Below are 24,658 nucleotides of genomic sequence, written 5' to 3' on the forward strand. Positions count from 1 at the left end.
GAAAGGAATACAATAACAGATAACTGGGCAGCTTTGAGAGAGGAGATGGGGAAGGAGCAGATGATCAAATAGGTAAAAGAAGGCCCAATAGAAATCCTTGAAAATCACAGGTGATATTGAATTTGGGGCCTAATTGAGGAAAGGAGAAAATATAAAAATGCAGAAAATGATGAAAATGAAAGGGAATACGGACATCTAATAAAATTAGATTGACACAAAGTGCAAAATGGCTATGCAGGCATGCCTACATGACAAATGCAAGTCTACAGAGGCATATAGAACCAGGGGGAAAGATAAATACTGCCTATAAGAGATTTAAAGAAGCCTTTGCAGAAAAAGAAGTAGTTGCATGAATAGCTCAGACAGCATACCAGTATTAAGCAAAGAAGGGAAAGATGAAAGATATAAGGCATATATAGAGGGGCTATACAAGGGACATGACCTTCAAGGAAATACTACAGAAAGGGAAGAGGAAGTAAATGAAGATGAGATGGGAAATATGATACTGTCAGAAGAATATGACAAAGCACTAAAAGACCCAACTGAAACAAGCCCCCAAGAGTAGATGACATTCCTTCAGAACTACTGTCATTCTTGTGACAGCCAGTCATGACAAAACTATTCCACCTGGTGTGCAAGGTGTGTGAGATAGATGAAACACCTTCAGGCTTCAAGAAGAATGTAATAATTGCAATCCCAAAGAAAGCAGGCACTGACAGGTATGATTAATACTGAATTATCACTTTAATATTCTAGTTCAAAATAAAAGACTGGATAAATTGGTAGAAGCAAACTGTGGAGAAGATTAGTTTGGGTTGCGGAGAAATGTAGGAACATGCAAGCCAATAATGGTGCTATGAAACGCTGAGGAAAGGCAAACCTACATTTATATAATTTATAGATGTAGAGCCATGAGCCATGGACCTTGCCATTGTTGGGGAGGCTTGCAGGCCTCAGCGATACAGATAGCCATACCATAGGTGCAACCACAATGGTGGGGTTTCTGTTGAAAGGCCAAACATACATGTGGTTCCTGAAGAGGGGCAGCAGCCTTTTCGGTAGTTGCAGGGGCAACAGTCTGGATGATTGATCTGGCCTTGTAACCAAAACGGCCTTGCTGTGCTGGTACTGCAAATGGCCGACAGCCAGGATAGCCCTAATTTTTCCCAACGTCATGCAGCTTTACTGTATGGTTAAATAATGATGGTGCCCTCTTGGGTTTTATTTCAGAAGTAAAATAGTTCCCCATTCGGATCTCTGGGTGGGGACTACTCGGGAGGATGTTGTTATCAGGAGAAATAAAACAGGCGTTCTATGGATCGGATCGTGGAATGTGAGATCTCTGAATCAGGCAGGTAGGTTAGAAAATTTAAAAAAGGAAATGGATAGGTTAAAGTTGAAGTTAGTGCAGTTCGCTGGCAGGAGGAATAAGACTTCTGGTCAGGTAAATTCAGGGTTATAAATACAAAATCAAATAGGGGCAATGCAGCAGTTGGTTTAATAATGAATTTAAAAAAAAAAAAAAAAAAATGTGGATAAGCTACTACGAACAGCACAGTGGATGCATTAGTGTAGCCAAGACAGACATGAAGCCCATGCCTACCACAGTAGTACAAGTTTATATGCCAACTAGCTCTGCAGATGATGAAGAGATTGAATAAATTTATGTTGTGATAAAAGAAATTATTCACATAGTTCAGGGAGAGGAAAATTTAATAGTCATGTGGGACTGGAATTCGATAGCAGGAAAAGGAAGAGAAGGAATAGTAGTAGGTGAATATGGACTGGGGATAAGGAATGAAAGAGGAAGCTGCCTGTTAGAACTTTGCACAGAGCATAACCTAATCATAGCTAACACTTGGTTTAAGAATCATGAAAGAAGGTTGTATATGTGGAAGAGGCCTGGAGACACTGGAAGGTTTCACATAGAATATATAATGGTAACACAGAGTTTTAGGAACCAGGTTTTAAATTGTAAGACATTTCCAGGGGCAGATGTGGACTCAGGCCACAATTTATTTATTATGAACAGTAGATTAAAACTGAAGAAATTGCAAAAAGGTGGCAACTTAAGCAGATGGGACCCACGTAAACTGAAAGAACCAGAGGTTTTAGAGGGTTTCAGAGGGAGCATTTGGGAACAATTGACAAGAACAGGGAAACGGAATATAGAAGGAGAATGAGTAGCTTTGAGATATGAAATAGTGAAGGCAGCAGAGAATCAAGTAGGTAAAAAGACAAGGACTAGTAGAAATCCTTGGATAACAGAAGAGATATTGAATTTAACTGATGAATGGAGGAAACATAAAAATGCAGTAAATGAAGTAGGTGAAAAGGAATACAAACATCTCAAAAATGAGATTGACAGGAAGTGCAAAATGGCGATGCAGGGGAGGCCAGAGGACAAATGCAAGGATGTAGAGGCGTATATGATTAGAGGTAAGATAGATACTGCCTACAGGAAAATTAAAGAGACCTTTAGAGGAAAGAGAACCACCTGTACGAATATCAAGAGCTCAGATGGAAAACCAATCCTAAGCAAAGAGGGGAAAACAGAAAGGTGGAAGGAGCGTATAGAGGGTCTATACAAGGGCAGTGTACTAGAGGGCAATATTATGGAAATGGAAGAGGATGTAGACAAAGGTGAAATAGGAGATATGATACTGTTTGAAGAATTTGACATAGCGCTGAAACACCTAAATCGTAACAAGGCCCCGGGTGTAGACAACATTCAATTAGAACTACTGATAGCCTTGGGAGAGCCAGCCCTGACAAAACTCTACCATCTGGTGAGCAAGATGTACGAGACAGATGAAATACCCTCAGATTTCAAGAAGATTATAATAATTCCAATCCCAAAGAAAGCAAGTGTTGACAGGTGGGAAAATTATCGAACTATCAGTTTAATAAATCACGGGTGCAAAATACTAACACAAATTCTTTACAGACAAACGGAAAAACTGGTAGAAGCTGACCTCGGGGAAGATCAATTTGGATTCCGTAGAAATGCAGAAGCACGTGAGGTAATACTGACCCTATGACTTGCCTTAGAAGATAGATTAAGGAAAGGCAAACCTATGTTTCTAACATTTGTAGACTTACAGAAAGCTTTTGACAGTGTTGACTGGATACCCTCTTTCAAATTCTGAAGGTGGCAGGGGTCAAATATAGGGAATGAAAGGCTATTTACAATTTGTACAGAAACCAGATGGCAGTTATAAGAGTCGAGGGGCACGAAAGGGAAGCAGTGGTTGAGAATGGAGTGAGACAGGGTTGTAGTCTGTCTCCAATGTTATTCCATCTGTATACTGAGCAAGCAGTAAAGTAAACAAAAGAAAAATTTGGAGTAGGAATTAAAATCAATGGAGAGCAAATAAAAACTTTGAGGTTTGCCGACGACATTGTAAGAGCTGTTGAATGGAATGGACAGTGTCTTGAAAGGAGGATATAAGATGAATATAAACAAAAGCAAAACGAGGCTAATGGAATGTAGTCGAATTAAACTAGGTGATGCTGAGGGAATCAGATTAGGAAATGAGACACTTAAAGAACCGTAGTGGATGAGTTCTGCTATTTGGGGAGCAAAAGAACTGATGATGGTCAAAGTAGAGAGGATATAAAATGTAGACTGGCAATGGCAAAGAAAGCATTTCTGACGAACAGAAATTTGTTAAAGTCAAGTACAGATGTAAGTGCCAGGAAGTCTTTCCTGAAAATATTTGTATGGAGTGTAGCCCTGTATGGAAGTTAAAAATGGACAATAAACAGTTTAGACAAGACAAGAATAGACACTTTCAAAATGTGGTACTAAGGAAGAATGTTGAAGATTAGATGGGTAGATCACTTAACTAATGATGAGGTACTGAATAGAAGTGGGGAGAAGAGGAATTTGTGGCACAACTTGACTTTAAGGGATCAGTTGGTAGGACACGTTCTGAGGCATCAAGGAATCACCAATTTAGTACTGGAGGGAAGTGTGGAAGGTGAAACTTGTAGAGGGAGACCAAGAGACGAGTACACTAAGCAGATTCAGAAGAATGTAGGTTGCAGCAGTTACTCAGAGATGAAGAAGCTTGCAAGGATAGAGTAGCATGGATAGCTGCATCAAACTAATCTCTGAACTGAAGACCACAATAACAGATGTAGAGAAAAGTTTTGACTATGTTGACTGGAATAAACATTTTGAGCGTCGAAGGCAGCAGGTATACAATACAGGGAGAGAAAGGTTATATAAACATGTACAGAAACCAGACGGCAGTTATAACAACTGAAGGGCATGAAAGGAAAGCAGTAGTTGAGAAGAGAGTGAGACAGGGTTGCTACCTATCCCTGATGTTATTTGTTTTTTTAAGCTGAACAGGCAGTACAGGAAATGAAAAAAAGTAGATGTTCAAATGTGTGTGAATTCCTATGGGACCAAACTGCTGAGGTCATCAGTCCCTAGACTTACACACTACTTAAACTAACTTAGGGCCTACGCTAAAGACAACACATACACACACCCAAACCCGAGGGAGGACTCGAACCTCCGGCGGGAGTGGCCGCCCGATTCGTGACATGGTGCCTAAAATAAGTAGAAAGGGGTAAAGTTCAGGGAGAAGGAATAAAAATTTGATGTTTGCCCATGACATTGTAACTTGCAAGTCACTTGGAAGAGTAGCTGAATGTAGGCCTAATGGTCAATGTGTTGAAAGGAGGATATATGATTAACACCAACAAAAGCGAAACAAAGGTGATGGGATGTAGAGAATTAAATCAGGTAATTCTTACGTAATTATATTAGGAAATGAGACAGTAAAAGTAGTAGATGAGTTTTGCTATTTTTGTAGTAATATAACTGGTGGTGGTTGAAGTAGAGAAGGTATAGGCTAATATGCAGACTAGGAAGGAAAGCATTTCTGAAGAAGAGAAATTTGTTAACATAAAATATAAATTTAAGTGTTATGAACTCTTTTCTGAAGATATTTGTGTTCAGTATAGCCTTATAGGGAAGAGAATTGTGGACAACAAGCAGTTCAGACAAGAATATAGAAGCGTCTGAAATGTGATAGTACAGAAAATGCTGAAGATTGGTTGCCAGTTTTTTTACTTATTACTAATTTATTACCAGTTCTATGGCATTCACCAGCTATACCTAAGCAGACAGCATCAAGATACAATAATATTACTACAATCAAATGATCGGAATACTGCTATTTAAGCTATTCTACTAATACGGATACCATAAACATATTGAAGTTAAGAACAAGATGGGTGAGCAGCGTAACCAATGCAGTGCTGAACAGAACTGAGAGGAAAAGAAATGTGTAGCTTAACTTGAATGAAAGAAGGGGTCAGTCGCTAGGACACTTCCTGAGACATGAAGGAACCATCAATTTAGCACCTCCCCTCCATCACCAGGACCAAACTCCAGACCCACACCCAGCAGTTCAAATGTACATCCCCATTTGATTTTATAACATTGTGTAGAAAGGAAAACTGTACACTGCTATTTTTGTTGTGTCGACTTTGTTACAACTACAGTGTGGCACCCACCAACACAAGTCCAAGAAACCAGAAACTTTATGTAAGATTAAGGGGAGAGTAGAAGGTATGTTACATATTTTAGAGTGATTTAATTAAGTTTTAACTGTATTGTGATAAATTTGTGTAATTTTGTACTGGGATGTACAAATACAATGGAAATTGTGTAAGTTTTGACTAAATCCATAAAATGGAGATTGTTTACGAATGAATGACGGAACACGTAAATATATAAATGCCAGTGTAGTAAACATAAAGTCTCACAACGCAACACAGTTTATGTCACTATCTAGGGTGAGGGGGTGGAACCAAAACTTTCGATTGACCCAACCAAGGTTCAACGAGTGTGTGGCGAAAATATACTGCTAATTCAATGAAGTATTGGTTATATTATTCTGGATGCTGCTGCACGTGACGTTTCTTGTTTATTTGCCTCTCATTAAAAACACGGACTGAAAGTGGAACTATCTTTTCAAGTTTTCGGAAATTTTTGTTTCGGGCAAATTAACTGCTCATAAAACGAATGAGCGATGAAAGTAGCTAACCGATAGTAATAATCCAGAGTAAGAAACCCTTGTTTCACGCCAGGAGGTATTTTAGAACTTACGAGACGTGTGCTGATAATGCAAACGTAGGGCTTCCGTGTGTTCAACTGACGCTACTATTCTCCCGGATCATGCGACCCGATAAATAAATAAATAGCAAATGCAATGAAAATATTTACCACTATCATCGATCCGTATTTACGTAACATGCACAAGTCGATTTTTATAATGTTTCACCGATATCTTTCTGAACACCATATGTTCAACAAGATACATCGGCATGTCGCTGCCGTCAATGGTGAGGAAGCTATTGTTGTACAAAATTAGCCAATACGAATCCCATCAACTGTAACTGCCAGAACTATCTCTCAGCTGCGGTAAATGACTCTTCTAACATACTGATTGCACTATTACTTTGAATAATTTACTACAAAACGCTACAACAAACCTGTGAGGAATGAAACTCTCACTAATCAAACAGTGAATGTGTAAGTTTTCATCGTTTGATACGTCCATACGTGCTAGGGGGCTACATATTACGCGAACAATGGTTGCTCACAGTAAGACTTACATGAACTAACCTACGCGCTGTGGGTAAGGGGTGGGGGAGCAAAAGTGTTTACTATTATTATAATATTATTACTAGTGCTAATACTATTACTATTATTATTATTATTATTATTACTACTACTACTACTGCTACGATGTTGCTGGGTCAAGCAGCTGCTGCTGCTGCTACCCGTGACAGAATCAGTGTTTTCAAATAGTTGCATTCATGTTTCGTTAAAATGTATAAATCCTTTACCTGCAACAGTTTGATTTCTTTCATACAATCAAGGCGAGCCTTTGCGTCCATCATCTCGAAGATTTGCACTTTTTTCAAGGCAACGACTGATCCGTCCACTTTGCTACGTGCTCTATAAACGACGCTAAATTGTCCTTTGCCGATCTGTCGCTCAACGTTAAACTGATTTAAGCTTCCGTAACGCGACTCCCCTAGGTTGGCCGTCAGAGCCAGAATTTCCGCGTCACTCATGTCGCGAAGGGGCTTATGCGCACACTTTTCGCGTCAACGTACTTTCTGTTCCGCGCCGTCAATTGGAATGTGGGGCGGCGACGCGACTTCCCCTACGGAACGACTGCGCAGACGCAAGATTCGACAAGTAACAGGTGACAACCTATGCTCTCCAGCTTTGACTTGCGCTCTCGTAAACATTCTGCTTGATTGAGTGTATGAGGTAGCCGATGTCGCTTCATCATATCAACGACAGTTTCTTTTCATCACAGAAACGTCGTATTCCGACTTGTAGCTCTCAACAGCTGCTAATGTGGAATCATTGACGTTGCGATGCGTCATTGCCATTGTTTACGCTTACAGTTGCTAAGTAACGGTGTTATTGCGTTTTACCGTCGGAAGGAGAAAGCTTAGACTAACTGTATCTGAGATCAGAAAACCGTATAAAAACTCATGGTACTGTAATTTTGATCGTCTTCTTGTCGTATGAATTAACTGTGACTGTGTCGCGACGAATTCAGACACGTGTACATAGTGGTTGTTGTTTTGCTGTCCTGTTACCTAGCAACGCAGTATTTACGTCTACTATTCATCAACACTTGAAGGTTATCGACCAAAGCACACATGACAAAGAGACACGACAGTCCATTTTCATAGCTTCATTCGTGGCAGTGTTCATAGTTATCATTACTGCCCTATATCAACATCTCTGTTCGTTGACAGGCGGAGAGGAGCGAGAGACTACAACCATTTTTAGATATTCACGTTTTATGTCATAAGAAAGGCCTACGCAATTTTGAAGAATTAAGGGCAGGAGCTTAGGCAACAAATAAGTATCCACAATATCCGCTTGCCATCTATTAACATGTACAGTAAATGACCTTGTGAAAATTTCTTGGCAAGATTCCCATGTAAGGGATATTGTGACTACCCTCTACAGGAATAGGACCTACTTTCTTGTCGTCTGTATAATGTACGATACTCATGGTAGTCTAAAATGGTCACTGTTATTTTGATGCAATTTTTGTGATGCATAGTAGTTCAAGGGCGCCCGTATGATAGTTTGTACCGGGGCGGGGACTAGACATGGGGGGTTCGGAGTATTTTTAATATTTTGGAAGCGTAAGATGACTTTTAAGTAGCCAATAAAAAGTTCCAGTTCCGACCCTGTTAACAACCTGCGCAATACCGATTTTTAAACAATTTCCTAACCACTTGACAATGGCTGAGATCTCTGCCGAAAGCTCATGGACAGTAAAACACTTGACGAGGCTGGAAACCCGACAATATTTTAAAAGAAATTTAAGGTTTGCAAAACACACTTATTCCAAACAGCCTGTGACCGCAAGTTTGATTAACACTCCACATCTGGAGAGCACACTAAGCGTTAGAGGGAGCGCGTCGAGACTATTTTTCCTAGCGTCTGTCTCCCCCCATTGTATTATTGAGAAGTAAGACAACTCCCAAAGCAGTTGTCACTTCTGAATTAATGGGATGCTAACTTCAACGAGACAGCTGACAGTTTCTTTTCTGTTCTTGTCGAGTGTGAACTACGCCCCATATTTATTCATATGGCTCACATGCAGTGTAGAAATACGGGATTAACATTGTTGTTGTTGTGGTCTTCAGTCCAGAGACTGGTTTGATGCAGCTCTCCATGCTACTCTATCCTGTGCAAGCTTCTTCATCTCCCAGCACCTAGTGCAACCTACATCCTGCTGAATCTGCTTAGTGTATTCATCTCTTGGTCTCCCCCTACGATTTTTACCCTCCACGCTGCCCTCCAATACCAAATTGGTGATCCCTTGATGTCTCAGAACATGTCCTACCCATCTAATCTTCAGCATTCTTCTGTAGCACCACATTTCGAAAGCTTCTATTCTCTTCTTGTCCAAACTATTTACCGTCCATGTTTCACTTCCATACATGGCTACACTCCATACAAATACTTTCAGAAATGACTTCCTGACTCTTAAATCTATACTCCATGTTAACAAATTTCTCTTCTTCAGAAACGCTTTCCTTGCCATTGCCAGTCTACATTTTATATCCTCTCTACTTCGACCATCATCAGTTATTTTGCTCCCCAAATAGCAAAACTCCTTTACTACTTTAAGTGTCTCATTTCCTAATCTTATACCCTCAACATCACCCGACTTAATTTGACTACATTCCATTATCCTCGTTTTGCTTTTGTTGATGGTCATCTTATATCCTCCCTTCAAGACACCATCCACTCCGTTTAACTGCTCTTCCAAGTCCTTTGCTGTCTCTGACAGAATTACAATGTCATCGGCGAACCTCAAAGTTTTTATTTCTTCTCCATGGATTTTAATACCTACTCCGAATTTTTCTTTTGTTTCCTTTACTGCTTGCTCAATATACAGATTGAATAACATCGGGGAGAGGCTACAACCCTGTCTTACTCCCGTCCCAACCACTGCTTCCCTTTCATGTCCCTCGACTCTTATAACTGCCATCTGGTTTCTGTACAAATTGTAAATAGCCTTTCGCTCCCTGTATTTTACCCCTGCCACCTTTAGAATTTGAAAGAGAGTATTCCAGTCTACATTGTCAAAAGCTTTCTCTAAGTCTGCAAATGCTAGAAACGTAGGTTTGCCTTTCCTTAATTTTTCTTCTAAGATAAGTCGTAAGGTCAGTATTGCCTCACGTGTTCCAGTATTTCTACGGAATCCAAACTGATCTTCCCCGAGGTCGGCTTCTACTAGTTTTTCCATTCGTCTGTAAAGAATTCGTGTTAGTATTTTGCAGCTGTGGCTTATTAAACTGATTGTTCGGTAATTTTCACATCTGTCAACACCTGCTTTCTTTGGGATTGGAATTATTATATTCTTCTTGAAGTCTGAGGGTATTTCGCCTGTTTCATACATCTTGCTCACCAGATGGTAGAGTTTTGTCAGGACTGGCTCTCCCAAGGCCGTCAGTAGTTCCAATGGACGGTTGTCTACTCCGGGGGCCTTGTTTCGACTCAGGTCTTTCAGTGCTCTGTCAAACTCTTCACGCAGTATCGCATCTCCCATTTCATCTTCGTCTACATCCTCTTCCATTTCCATAATATTGTCCTCAAATACATTACTATATGAATATAACAAGAATACAGAAAGACGGAACTACATATAAAAATAACTAAATGTCAATGTCTAAGATCCTAATCCATATAAGAGCTGTATTGTCAGCTTTCATCAGGTCGCTCCAACTCCCCTGATTGGAGCGCAAGGGGCATACATCACTAATACGCTTGATTTGCAAAGTGCGTCTGCGCGTCGACCATGGCCATTGCGAGCTCTGTTCGGTTTGACCCATAGTTTCCCTTCGAGTTCTGTGCGAGCAGTAACACAGTTATGCTCTCGGAACCACTTACGCTCCTTCTCAGCAGGGTGACAATTCTGATCCCACAGGTCTCTCGCCTCGATATTACTGGCATCTAGCTGTTCTGTTTGCCATAACGGTGGGTTTGTATTTCGTCGTAGACCGCTACGTACACTATGTGACCAAAAGTATCCGGACACCCCCAAAAACCTACGTTTTTCAAATTAGGTGCATTGTGCTGCCACCTACTGCCAGGTACTTCACATCAGCGACTTCAGCAGTCATTAGAAATCGTGAGAGCAGAGTGGGGCGCTCCGCGGAACTCTTGGACTTCGAACTTCGTCAGGAGATTGGGTGTCACTTGTGTCATACGTCAGTATGCGAGATTTCCACACTCCTAAACATTCCTAGATCCACTATTTCTGATGTGATAATGAAGTGGAAACCTGAAGGGACATGTACAGCACAAAAGCGTACGGGCCGACATCGTCTGTTGACTGGCAGTGACCGCCGATAGCTGAAGAGGGTCCTAATGTGTAATAGGTAGACATCTGTCCAGACCATCACACAGGAATTCCAAACTGCATCAGGATCCACGGTAAGTACTACGACAGTCAGATGGGAGGTGATAAAACTTGGATTTCATGGTCGAGCGGCTGCTCATAAGCCACACATCACGCCGGTAAATGCCGAACGACGCCTCACTTGGTGGATGGAGCGTTAACATTGGACCTATGACCAGTGGAAAAACGTTGTGTGGAGTGACGAATCACGGTACACAATGTGGCGATCCGATGGCAGGATGTGGGTATGGCGAATGCCCAGTGAACGTCATCTGCCAGCGTGTTAAGTGCCAACAGTAAAATTCGGAGACGGTGGTGTTATGATGTGGTCGTTTTTTTCATGGAGGGGGCTTGCACCGGTTGTTGTTTTGCATGGTACTGCACAGCACAGGCCTATATTCATCTTTTAAGCACCTTCTTGCTTCCCACTGTTGAAGAGCAATTCGGGGATGGCGACTGCATCTTTCAAGACGATCGATCACCTGTTCATAATGTACGGCCTGTGGCGGAGTGGTTACACGACAATAACATCCCTGTAATGGTCTGGCCTGCACAGAGTCCTGACTTGAACCCTATAGAACACCTTTGGAATGTTTTGGAACGCCAATTTCGTGCCAGGCCGCACCGACCGACATCGATACCTCTCCTCAGTGCAGCACTCCGTGAAGAATGGGCTGCCATTCCCCAAGAAACCTTCCAGCACCTGATTGAACGTATGCCTGCGAGAGTGGAAGCTGTCATCAAGGCTAAGGGTGGGCCAACACCATACTGAATTCCAGCATTACCGATGGAGGGCGCCACGAACTTGTAAGTCCTTTTCAGCCTGGTGTCCGAGTACTTTTGATCATATAGTGTATGTCTTCTTGTATGGGTATCTCCAGGTTCGCCTGTAGCTTGTGGTATTCCCTAAGCAAGGCCTCGCTTCTATGATTACGGGTCGATGGTTGTTGCTCAACAGAGGAAGCCATCAAATGGGCAATGGTCGGATTGTCCCAGTTATGAACTGCATAGTGTGGTTTAATTGGATGTCGATCAGGTCGCAGTTGTGAGAGCGGAATCGTCAACACTTACCACAAGAAGCATGTTTATTCGACAGAAGCTAAAGCATAGGCGGAGCTGAATGTTTGCCTCAATAGAAAGTGTTCCAATTTTTACAGACATAGAATTTTCGACCTAAATTATAATATTCGCTGAATAAGGAAGTCCCAGAACATCCCAGAAAATAAGAATGCGTCAGTATATTGCTTGAATGTGCGAGGCTATGAAAATCGCAATATTTATGTCCGGAACGCGTCAGTAAAGTGCTCTTGCGTTCATAGTGAACATGTCGGCTCTCGGCAATGTGGATGTGTATTGCGATTAAGTTGCTTGACCTGCGATACACAAGCAGAAATTTGCTGAACGGGTAAAGAAACTCACAGTAGTTTTCTGTTAATATTTGATGCAACATGTGCCCCTTCGCGGCAGCATAAATTCGTAAATCACGGCAAGAACTAATTAAAAATTAAATAAGTGAACAGAACAATTTATCATGTACAGACGCTAATTTCTAATTATTTCACTACTGGAATCACACTTGCAAATGAAATAAAACAATTGTGCCAATTGAAAGCTTGCATGATTTCGTGTTTGTGCCGTGACAACTATTGCAAGAAAAATGAATATGTATGCTGACTCTAAAGCTGATCTGATGTAATTTCTGCTCTAAGTAGAATACACGTTTCTGCTCGCTGTCCTCACGCCATGATCTTCAGTTTCTTCTGCTGCTGAGGACAGCGAGGCATCTAGAGTTAACTGATGAATCAGGTACTTCATTTGTATAACACGGTGCTTTCATACACTGGTTGAAAAAATTCCAACACGTAATGGGACATCCTCCCCTATCATTACCTTTCCTCGACAGTAGTTGTCGATACCAGTATTATTTTTCGAATTTTGGACAAGTCAGTATAATCTCAGTTGCTTTTGTGAAAACTGTTATATAATATTATACACAGTATGTTATATTTTAAGCTAAAATTCCTGAAAAGCAATTACTTTATTTTATTTTCATCTGTCCCCGTTGACGTATGTCAACGCCTGTAAGCAGCTAAGGGTGTGCATTTCATTGTAACGAGCTGCTTGGTCACAGATACCATCTTAGTAAATAAACAAATATTTTAATTTCGATATTATAATCGATAAGTACTAGTTCTGAATGTACAGTTAAAATTATTATTTTTTAGATACATTTGAAATTACGATTTATTTGTACACTTAAAATTTCTATTATTAATTGCTCAATCCTGTACTGTTTATTAAGTTTATTTCTGGGTTCATTTATGAAATAATAATCGTAATTAATAATGTAACGAAATTCATTTGTTAAGAAAAATTGTAAACCCTTTTGAATATTGTTATTTTCGCAGAGTGTGGGAGTCGTAAGCTTGTCTCTGACGTGATCGGGCGTATTTTTGTATAATAGGTGCGAACTCTGTAATTTCGGCTTTGTTAATGTGAGAAATCAAAATACTGCATGACATACTAAAATGTGAAAAAATCAGTGGAAAATATATTTACGTAAAAAAATTCTACAACAACCATCTTCCAATTTATTTAGTTCAAACCAACCGTGAGTACCTGAGATTTTCAGCTTCAACAATCAGACCCCTAGACAAGAAGAACTGGAGCCATCTCAACATGACAAGCTAAGTAAGCCTGAAAGTTTATTGTAACCTTCGCTCCTCTCAAATCTTCATAGAAGACTTTGCTTATTAATTGCTTGGACTGGGCATTGTTCAATGTGGACAATGGATGGAAGATGGAAGGAGGGGGAGATTACAAACACCAATAAATAGTTAATATAAAGTAATGAAATTTCGAGAAAACATTTGTGTAGGTAACGTTGCGATATCACTGATTAATGTAAGCGCAAGAAAAGCCATTGAAAATGTGAAATTATGGTACATTAATAACCGGCGATACAACCAGAATGTTGAATGCAAGCATGCAAAAGTGCATACATTATGCAGGTGCACGATGTCAGTTTGCTGGATCTAGTTCCATGGCTGTTGCTCCATATGTGCTCGATTGGGGACAATTCTGATGATCGAGCAGGCCAAGGCAACATGTCTACACTATGTAGAACATGTTGGGTTACAACAGCGGCGTGTGGGCGAGCGTTATCCTGTTGGAAAACTCCACCTCAAATGCTGTTCATGAATGGCAGCACAACAGCTCGAATCAACAGGCTGACGCGCAGATTTGCAGTCAGAGTGCTCCTGTCGTGATACAAAATCGCATCCCAGACTCCAGGTGTAGGTCCAATGTGCCTAGGCTGCTGATAGGTTGGTTGCAGTCGCTCGCCTGGCCTCCTCTTAACCAACACACGGCCCTCACTGGCCCCGAGGCAGGAACGGCTTTCTTCAAAAAACACAACAGACCTCCACCCTGCCCTCCAATGAGCTCTCGCTTGGCACCACTGAAGTCGCGATATATTGACGGTGGTTTAGGGTCAGTGGGATGCACGCTACAGGGCATCTGGCTCGGAACTGTCCTTGAAGTAACTGCTTTGTAATAAAATCATAATTAAATTGACACCCTAGCTGCAAGCAGGCGTTGATACACTTCATTGGGGACCTGTTGAAAATGTGTGCCCCGACCGGGACTCGAACCCGGGATCTCCTGCTTACATGGCAGACGCTCTATCCATCTGAGCCACCGCGGGCACAGAGGATAGTGCGTCTGCAGGGACTTATCCCTTGCACGTCCCCCGTGAGATCCACATTCCCAACATGTCCACAACACTACATTCGTAGTGCGCCTAATAGATGTTTGCCCATCATACTCATTACTCGTGGCAGATTAATCTACCAAGTCCCGTACGAGTTCGCGCATAGCGTGTGCGTTCGCACAAGAAGGTCAAAGGCCGGGAACCCATATTTTTAACTATATATGACGGTAGTATCTGTTCCCGAAAGAACAGTTAACGTCGATGACCATGCAGCTTTGCAAGAATGAGTATGATGGGCAAACATCTATTAGGCGCACTACGAATGTAGTGTTGTGGACATGTTGGGAATGTGGATTTCACGGGGGACGTGCAAGGGATAAGTCCCTGCAGACGCACTATCCTCTGTGCCCGCGGTGGCTCAGATGGATAGAGCGTCTGCCATGTAAGCAGGAGATCCCGGGTTCGAGTCCCGGTCGGGGCACACATTTTCAACAGGTCCCCAATGAAGTGTATCAACGCCTGCTTGCAGCTAGGGTGTCAATTTAATTATCATTTCATTTCTAGCAAAGCTGCATGGTCATCGACGGTAACTGTTCTTTCGGGAACAGATACTACCGTCATATATAGTTAAAAATATGGGTTCCCGGCCTTTGACCTTCTTGTGCGAACGCACACGCTATGCCCGAACTCGTACGGGACTTGGTAGATTAATCTGCCACGAGTAGTGAGTATGATGGGCAAACATCTATTAGGCGCACTACGAATGTAGTGTTGTGGACATGTTGGGAATGTGGATCTCACGGGGGACGTGCAAGGGATGAGTCCCTGCAGACGCACTATCATCTGTGCCCGCGGTGGCTCAGATGGATAGAGCGTCTGCCATGTAAGCAGGAGATCCTGGGTTCGAGTCCCCGTCGGGGCACACATTTTCAACAGGTCCCCAATGAAGTGTATCAACGCCTGCTTGCAGCTAGGGTGTCAATTTAATTATCATTTCATTTCTAGCAAAGCTGCATGGTCATCGACGGTAACTGTTCTTTCGGGAACAGATACTACCGTCATATATAGTTAAAAATATGCTTTGTAATAGTTCGTTGTGTCATTGAGGTGCGAACTGCTGCTCAGTCGAAGAGCCAGAGTCATATGCCGACCACCATGGTATTCCCTCACCTGAGCACATTCTTCTTGCTAACGTACATTCTCGTGAGCACCACTGCCAGCAGTCATACACAGTGGCTACATTCCTGCCACATCTTTTTGCAGTATCGCGGAAGGAACATCCAGCTTCTCGTACCCCATTAAACGACCTCGTTCAAACTAAGTGACTTGTTGATAACTGCATCTTTGTCGCCTGAGAGGCATTCTTGACTAACATTACCTCAACACGTTCAATCTCAAAGATAACTAACGCTCACGACTGTTAAGGTTGGTTGGTTGGTTGGTTGGTTGTTTGGGGAAGGAGACCAGACAGCGTGGTCAGCGGTCTCATCGGATTAGGGAAGGAAGTCGGCCGTGCCCTTTCAGAGGAACCATCCCGGCATTTGCCTGGAGTGATATGGGGAAATCACGGAAAACCTAAATCAGGATGGCCGGACCCGGGATTGAACCGTCGTCCTCCCGAATGCGAGTCCAGTGTCTAACCACTGCGCCACCTCGCTCGGTCGACTGTTAAGGCATGCATTTAAGTCAAACGTGATTTGGATCCTCATAGTGGCGCTACTAACGCCACTCTAATGCGACTAACGCGAAATCTGAATAGACATCATCATTCAGATGCAGAAACACGCCTAACAACTTACATGTATCTCGCACAATACCTTCTTGGTGTTGGGATTTTTTTTTTCTCTCAGTGTATACAGCTTCCAGCTCACGTCCCGAACTTGTGTCACTTAAGCCTAGTTTATATGACGACACTAGGTTGCAGGCAACTGCGCTACCAAGCATTGCCCATGCGCGCTGCGCGGCTGTGCAACTCTTGGGTGTAACTAAACACTTCCGGCGTGTTCCAACTTTGGCGACACTAGTTGCATGGGTTTTGAGGTCATGTGTGTTCGCAGAGTGTAGACAAACTGAAATATGAAGTGGGGAATGGAGAATAATGTTCGCTTTTTGGATATCTATGCTTTGCATAGGTGTTTGTGGGACTTCAGTGATGCTGCTTTACAAAAAAAAGCAACATATTGCTGCTCCTGAGACCCTTTTGTGTGATCAGAACACAGATGGTTTTGTATACAACTGAATTAAGAAAAATACAAGCAAATTTAATTCTAGCTGTGGAAATGCTCTCGTCTACAAGACTAAAATCCCATCGTTCGAGATGGTCGCCTCTTTTTTTTTTTTGTTGAAAAGGGGTATTGTTGACAGGAGGGAAGGCTACAGAAATTAAGAAGCTGCATTCTTTATTCAATATTTATCTATTTAAAACTTCGCAACAGTGCTCCCCATTGACGTATATTTGAATTTTGAAATATTGCCACTGAACAGATCTATCTTCAAGAGAGTAGTTTGCAAACCATTCTCTTCTAATGTGGCCTGCTTCGAATAGTTACTGCTGTCAATGTAACTAACTGTTACTGTTAATGTTAATAATTATTGATGTAAATGAAAAAGCGCCATCAGCAGCAAAAACCGCTTCTTATAGCTGCTGAGTGTTCTCGATTGTAATGCACGCAATGTGATATGTAATTTAAAAAAATGGTTCAAATGGCTCTGAGCACTATGGGACTTAACATCTATGGTCATCAGTCCCCTAGAACTTAGAACTACTTAAACCTAACTAACCTAAGGACATCACACAACACCCAGTCATCACGAGGCAGGGAAAATCCCTGACCCCGCCGGGAATCGAACCCGGGAACCCGGGCGTGGGAAGCGAGAACGCTACCGCACGACCACGAGCTGCGGACATGTAATTTCAGTTCTGGCGGCAGTGGTTCATGCGTTACAGTATCTTTATGCCTTATCGCATAATTAACTCTATTTAGAAGAAACGTGAACAATTCTGGTGACATTATAATTAAAAGAACTTCTTAGGTCTTCCATTATAAATTATTTCAGCAAGGATGCTGAGCAACCAAGCTGATGTCTTTTCTTCATTCAGTCACGAATCGATACACGTTTCTTATTTTTTTTTTTTTCTTATGCAGCGATTCCACGCAACAAGCTTTATCTCCAGCACAACTCAAGTGACGTGCAGCTGCCAAAACTTTCATTTCTGACACGACTCAGGAACCCAAAAAACGACGAAACTGAAGTGTATACTGGTTTCGCCGTGACTACAGTCAAATATGAAAGCAATTGCGCAACTCATTCCACATAACGAGTGGCACAACCCAATGTCGTCGTGTAAACTAGGCTTTACTTTTTTTCACGTCTTCGCGAAATTTCGTTCGGAGCGAATTGAATTTCTCTCGGCGTCGTCAGGAACTGCCGTGTCTTGCGCAATATCAACGTTACACTTTGCAATATATTACACAATATACTGAAGGGGCATGTGCTGTGCAAACTGCCAGTAACGATCTCAGACAGTCGATTTTATTGCGCAGTACTCAGTATTGCGCAACAAATATTGAATGGATGATAGCCGCTTAAGGGCGGTATTGCGCAAAACACGTCAGTTCTTACCGACACCGGCGTAGTTCAGTTCTCTCCGAACGAATTTCAGCAAAGAGCTGAACACAGGCAAATGACAAAACACGCAGAAGTGAGCTGGAGGATGTGTATGAAAGTACCATCTCGCACTTTGAACAAATGAAGTTTCGGATTGATCAGGTAACTTTTGGTACCCGTTGACCACAAATGGAGCGGGAACTACAGATCAGGGTGTCAGGACGGCAAACAGAAATGTGTACTCCAGTTGTAGCAATTCTCAGTAGTGACAAATAAAATCAGGTCAGCTGTCCAGTATTTATTTTTCTTGCAATAGTTGTCACAGTACAAACACGAGATCACGAAAGCTTTCAATTGGCATAATTGTTTTATTTCATTTACAACTGTAGTTACAGCAGATGAATAAATAGAAACTAGCATTTATACAGGATAAATTGTACTGTTTACTTGTTTAATTTATGATTAATTCTTTTTGTGATTCACAGATGTAGGCTGTCATTGTTTGAAAAGCCCACGGTCCATAGAAATGTTCACAGATAACTTCTCGAACTTTATTCTCCTTCTCTGAATAATTTCTGGTTGTATTTCGCAAGCAACTCGTCGAGCCCTAATAATTATGTGGTGTCGTGTGTCACAGATAATACACAATGTTACCGGTTCCACAGACACGTAATGTTTGTCTGTGGTCGGTCCCTAGTTCGGCATTGCAGGTAACGGAGCATATAACGACCGCTTCACACATGTCAGTGATGCTGCTGCGGTGTTAACCAAGGTGCATATGACGTTCCCGACGTGGTGTCTGGCGGACTTGCCTCTCACCTGACGTCTAACCAAACTGCTCCTCAGCAGTTTCCCACTCTACCCAGCTGTGGCAGCCTCTGGGCTACCATCACAGGAATCATCTGCCAGGTCAATACCGAAGAAGAAGCAGCCTTGCTCCTGCCTCTTTCCGACACGGAGGATATCAACATGGATTATTCCGTGACTACATCCAACAAATTCGCAGGACTCACACTAGATGCCGCTGATGCTCCCCCTTAAGGGGCAGCACAAAGCAAAAAGCAGATCACGCGCATTCCCCCAATTAAAAGCTACCAAACTGAGGGATATCTAAAGTTCCTTAAAGACATCAAGCCGTCCCTAAAGGGCAAAGTAGTGTGCATTTACAGAGGTGACACAGTGAAATACCAGCTATACAACCCAGAGGACTTTAGATTTGTACTGAAAAGCATGGAAAACAGAGGCATGCAACATCACACCTATGATCTCGAGACCAACAAAATCCTCAAGGTAGAGATCAAAAAGCTTCCTCCCGTGGCAAAGAGGCAGACATCCAGCAAGAACTAAAAGAATTAGGATTCAACGTCCAGGTCGTCGTCAAGATGCACGAAGCCAAGGCAGCGGAAAAAGTCAAATCAGAGAACAAATTTAGAACACCTGTATTCATCGCAAACATCGTCAAGGACGACAATTTTGCAGATGTCTACAAAGTCACACACCTCCTGTACCATAAGGTAACCGTGGAATCATACAGAAAAAGAAACGGCCCGAACCAATGCTTCTGGTGCCAAAGGTTCAACCACAGTTCACGAAACTGCCACTCAGACCCCCGCTGTGTAAAACGCGGCGGCAACCATCTCAACAGCCTTTGCCTGAAAGCAACAGCAGACCCTCCTACGTGCGTGAACTGCAAAGGAACGCACACAGCCAGTTACAATGTCCATCCTTGATCGAAATGGCAAAGTCCATGCAGCCAAACAGAGACCGAAAGCGGATGCTGCACCCAAACCAGCCCCTGCTAGTAATGCGCAAAACTATCCACGCTGCAGGAGTTGTTGGGGCATCTTGGTTTGCCCAGTCTGAAAGATAGAAGTACAAGCCTTGCGGCTACGCCTTCAATAATAACATATATTGGAAATAAAACATTGGCTTTTTGGTGGGCTTATTTTTTTCCTACATTGAAATGATTTCAAGACACTGGCTGGATTTTTTTTTTCCATTCGCTCACACATTCACACGATATATACATTGCACACATTTATACATCTTACGGTAAACACATTCACACACATTCATACACTTTTTATTTTATTTATTTATTTATTTTTAAAATATATATACACGAGGTGTATGGTCTTGTTATTCTCGTAGGTCGTCTGGTCATCTGGTGGAGACCTGGTAGTGGACCCTGTGTCCAAGTTCTCTTACAAGGTTGTTTTGTGAGTTTTGTGTTCTTTTGTAGAAGGCTTCGGCAGTGGTTCTGAATCGGTCCCTCAGGTAGGGGATCCCTGCGAGCTGGTGAAGCTCGTTCGTTGGGAACTGGTGTGGCAGGTGGAGTGCCCTTTTCAGAGCACGGTTTTGAAATCTTTTGTAGTCATTGTATGTGGGTTGGAGCAGCATTGAGTCACACAACAGCAGCGTAGTCTAGGATTGGCTGCACCAATGTAAGGTACAATATCACCCCCAGTCTTGATGGTAGTGTCGATGATGGATTTAGTAGTGAGTAAAGCACTACCAATCTTCTCCTGGCTTTCTCTCGGATGTTCTCTGTATGGGGACGCCATGTCAGACGCCTGTCGAGGGTCACACCCAGGTATTTCGCTGTTTGGGACTGGAGTGCCCCTTATCTCGATGGGCTGGATGTTAGGTGGAAAACGTCTTCTGCAAATAGCTATTGCCTGCGTCTTCGTGGCATTGAAGGACAATCGCCAATTCGTCGCCGATTCGCTCAGCGTATTACACGCTTGTTGCAGTCTTGCGTGGAGGTGTGCAGCATTCATACGTCGGGAGTAGATGGCCGTGTCATCGGCATATAGAGACAGGTGTGTTCTGGCAGGTTAGATGTGTACAGTGTGTATAACAGTGGTCCCAATACACTGCCCTGAGGTACTCCCGCTATGATGAGTCTGGTGGACGATGTACCATCTTGAGTGCTGACATGAAATGTCCTGTTTTCGAGGTAGCTTTTCAGGAGTGTCGCATGTGACACGGGGACCCCCTATCTAGAAGTTTATACAGGAGGCCCTCGTGCCACACGCAATCAAAGGCGCGTGAGACATCCAGAAATACAGCCCCGAAGAATTCCTTCCTTTCCATGGCGCCGAATGCTTCCTCAACTAGGCGTAACAGCTGCTGGGTGGTGGAGTGGCCTCGGCGAAAGCCGAACTGGACGTCTGGTATCAGGTGTTCTGCTTCCACATGCTGCTGAAGTCTCTTTATGTACAGACGTTCAAAGAGTTTTGATATAGCAGGTAAGAGACTGATTGGTCTGTAGCTTGTTGGCGATCGAGGGTCCTTTCCTGCCTTCGGTATGGCGACGACTTCAGCATGTTTCCATGTGAGGGGGAAGTCACCTGTTGCCAAGATCCCATTGAAAGCCGCCGCTATTAGTGGTGCTGCGGTGGGTGGTAGCTGCTTCAGCAGCTCATTTGTTAGGAGGTCTGGCCCTCCTGTTTTTTTCGATTTAGTTCTTCGAGCTGTTTTGTTACTTCTGCTGTGGAAATCGGTTGGATGTGGTCATCTTCAGCTCGGCCGGCGAGGAATCTTGGAAGGCACTCCTTAACTAGGCGAATGTGGGCTGCGTAGGAAGGGTCGTTTATCGGCGAGAAATTTTTTGCGAATGCGTATGTCAGGGCATTAGCTTTGGCGTCAGTTCGCTGACAATATTGTTGCCCACGTGTCGTGGGGGTAACTTCTGTCTCTTCCTTAGTAGAGACTTCGTCATCTTTCAGGCTGATTGGTCTTATCTGTAGCAGCGCTATATTATCTGCCCAAACTTGGTTCTTGTGTTTTTCTACTGCTACCCTTATTTCTCGTTGCAGTCGGTTTACTCGGCGCTTTGTGGGTGGGTTGTGCATAACTATCCGCTGCTGAGAAACAGATATCAGTACAACAAGTGGCATCTGCAGGGCAATCTGCTGCCCAACCCGCCGCTGCCCGCTATTCCCCTCCCCCCCCCCCCCCTCCCCAGCAGACAGAACGCACAATCACGCAACCAGATGGAGCGGCAAAGCTCAACCACTTTCACGACATTGCCCCTCTGCTAGGCAACTTCAACATCAGCAAAATAGTCACCACGGTGAAAACTACAGTGGAGCAGCTACTGACTGCCCCAGACAACCTGTCGAAATTCTCGATTATTGCCTCAGCAGTGATGTCATTCTGTAATGGACCCTAATCTTAAGGACTCCCTTGCCATAATAAACTGGAATGCCGATGGCATCTTACACCAGAAATACTCCCTAGAACTTTCTTAGATCACCATGGGGTTGACATCGGGCTAATAGGAGAGACTCACCTTAAGCCCCGCAACAACCTTAGAATTAGAAGCTACAATATGTATACAAACTATAGGGTAAACTGTCCCAAAGGATGGACGCTAGTACTAGTTAAAAATAGGTTACCCCATAACTTCAATAGAATCGCAGACCAGAGAGCCGTGTCGGCAGAAGTAGTAGTTGTAGTAGCTCGCAGTCGGGCGGTTGGGCCAGGTCGTTCGTAGAGAGCAGTTCATAGACATTCCCCCAGTAGGGAGAATCGAGGCCACTGGGACAGAAATAGAAGTAAACAGGACGACTGTCATACTAGTGGCAGCCTGTCAATCTCCCTGTGGGGCCATTTCCCCAGTAGATGATCCATTTGTTGTGGGTACCTTCCCGCTCTGGTATCCTCTACAATGATGAAGTTGATGCATTAGCCAAACAAGCGGCAACCTTAGGCACCGTCCTGGATCTGCACCTTCCTTATACAGACTACTTACGTGAAGTCAAGGATCACGCAAGACAACAATGGCAGGAAATGTGGAACGTTTCTCAACAGACAAAAGGCTGTTATTACACAGTGCTACAACCTTGGATTCCTTCACAGCCGCGGTTCATGAGGACACATCTGGACCGATCCGCGATTTCTACCATCATAATACTCCGCTTCAATCATGCCTCTTTCCCACAACATTTACATCAGATCAACGTCTACAGTGCACCAGCATGTGAGTGTGATCCTGAGTCGGAAGCTGATGTCAACCACATCTTATTTATGTGCCCCAAATTTGACCGTGAACGGTTGGTCTTTCTGAAGACATTGCTGAGTATGGGCTACCATCTTCCGCAATCAGCTTCTTCTCTTTTGTGTACTAAAGACGTTCGTCTATTTAAAGTGATAGTTAACTTCATCAAGAGTACTCGTTACAATCAGTAGGTTTTAATGGTGTACGTAAATTATAAATATGTCTTGCTGATGAAGATATTTCAGAATTGGTGTGAATTGTAAGCCAAGACACTTTTAATTATTTTCCAATTCAATTCAATTCAGTTTTTAAAACATTATGTACAAAACTGTAACAGTTAAGATTTTATTCTTGTATATATGCATTTCTGTATTTGTTTCTTCAATAATGTGTACATTGGCACTATGTGTTGCCGATGGCTAAATTGAGTACATACTCAAAGGCCAAATAAACAAAAAAAGATGTAGAAGCGCTATTAGGTTTAGGTCAGAGAGTGATTATTGGAGGGAACCTAAACTCGAAACACATGGCATGGGGTTGTCGAACGGGAATCGCGAGTGGCAGAATCTTGCACATCCTGATAGAGGCAAGGAACGATGTCACCATCTTAGCAACAGAAGAGGCAACATACTACCACTGCAACCAACACTATCAAAAAATTGTTCAAATGACTGTAAGCACTATGAGACTTAACATCTGAGGTCATCAGTCCCCTAGACTTAGAACTACTTAAGCCTGACTAACCCAAGGACATCACACACATTCATGCTCGAGGCAGGACTCGAACCGGCGACCGTAGCAACAGCGCGGTTCCGGACGGAAGCGTCTAGAACCGCTCGGCCACAGCGGCCGGCCCAACACTATCGTCCTGATATACTTCCCGTGGGCGTATAACCGAAGGACAATAAACGAACTGGACCCTAATCGTGTTACAATCTGCCTGGAAATAGCTGGTGCCAACCACATCAGGAAAAGCGCAACCTACTCGACCGACTGGCAACTTTAATGTTGTGATTCACCACATAAATAATTTGTTCTATTTCCCACTATTGATCGAATCTATAATTGGCCCACAATTGCAGCGAACCTGTTTACTAATTTAACAATTCAACCTGATGATGTGGGTCCTAGGTTTTGAAGTCACTTATTAAATAAATTATTTACAAGAGCACCCACGCGATTGTTACTCAAGATGCTTCAAATCATTGCATGTGGAGCTAATGGATGTAATAACAGGACTGTTTTGGTAATTGTCGAAGGAAGGCTGAGCGCTCATAAGACTGTGGCAGGAATTCCAAACCCTATTGCCATACTTCATGACCAGAGTAGTACATGGCATATTTCAGCAGGATAATG

At 42.9% G+C, this 24,658-nt stretch overlaps 1 protein-coding gene and 3 non-coding genes across 5 annotated transcripts in view; 2 read left to right on the forward strand and 2 right to left on the reverse strand.

Annotated features, from left to right (window-relative positions):
* LOC126190958 (serine/threonine-protein kinase Nek7-like) overlaps positions 1 to 7,395 on the reverse strand; it is a 70,747-nt gene extending 63,352 nt beyond the window's left edge. Inside the window, exon 1 of one of the 2 annotated variants that reach the window (XM_049931619.1) lies at positions 6,874 to 7,395. In XM_049931619.1, coding sequence (XP_049787576.1) covers positions 6,874 to 7,104 — 231 coding nt within the window. In that variant the 5' untranslated portion in view covers positions 7,105 to 7,395. The remainder of the gene's footprint in view (positions 1 to 6,873) is intronic. The other variant, XM_049931618.1, reaches the window with a different exon arrangement.
* Positions 7,396 to 14,608: 7,213 nt separating this feature from the next.
* Positions 14,609 to 14,683, reverse strand: Trnat-ugu (transfer RNA threonine (anticodon UGU)). The gene has a single exon. It is a non-coding gene; the product is annotated as a tRNA-Thr (tRNA).
* A 411-nt stretch (positions 14,684 to 15,094) lies between these two features.
* On the forward strand, positions 15,095 to 15,169 carry Trnat-ugu (transfer RNA threonine (anticodon UGU)). The gene has a single exon. It is a non-coding gene; the product is annotated as a tRNA-Thr (tRNA).
* A 366-nt stretch (positions 15,170 to 15,535) lies between these two features.
* Positions 15,536 to 15,610, forward strand: Trnat-ugu (transfer RNA threonine (anticodon UGU)). Its single transcript has one exon. It is a non-coding gene; the product is annotated as a tRNA-Thr (tRNA).
* Positions 15,611 to 24,658: the final 9,048 nt, after the last annotated feature.

The sequence above is a fragment of the Schistocerca cancellata genome, chromosome 6 (genome assembly GCF_023864275.1).
Source record: "Schistocerca cancellata isolate TAMUIC-IGC-003103 chromosome 6, iqSchCanc2.1, whole genome shotgun sequence".
Taxonomy (NCBI): Eukaryota; Metazoa; Arthropoda; class Insecta; order Orthoptera; family Acrididae; genus Schistocerca; species Schistocerca cancellata.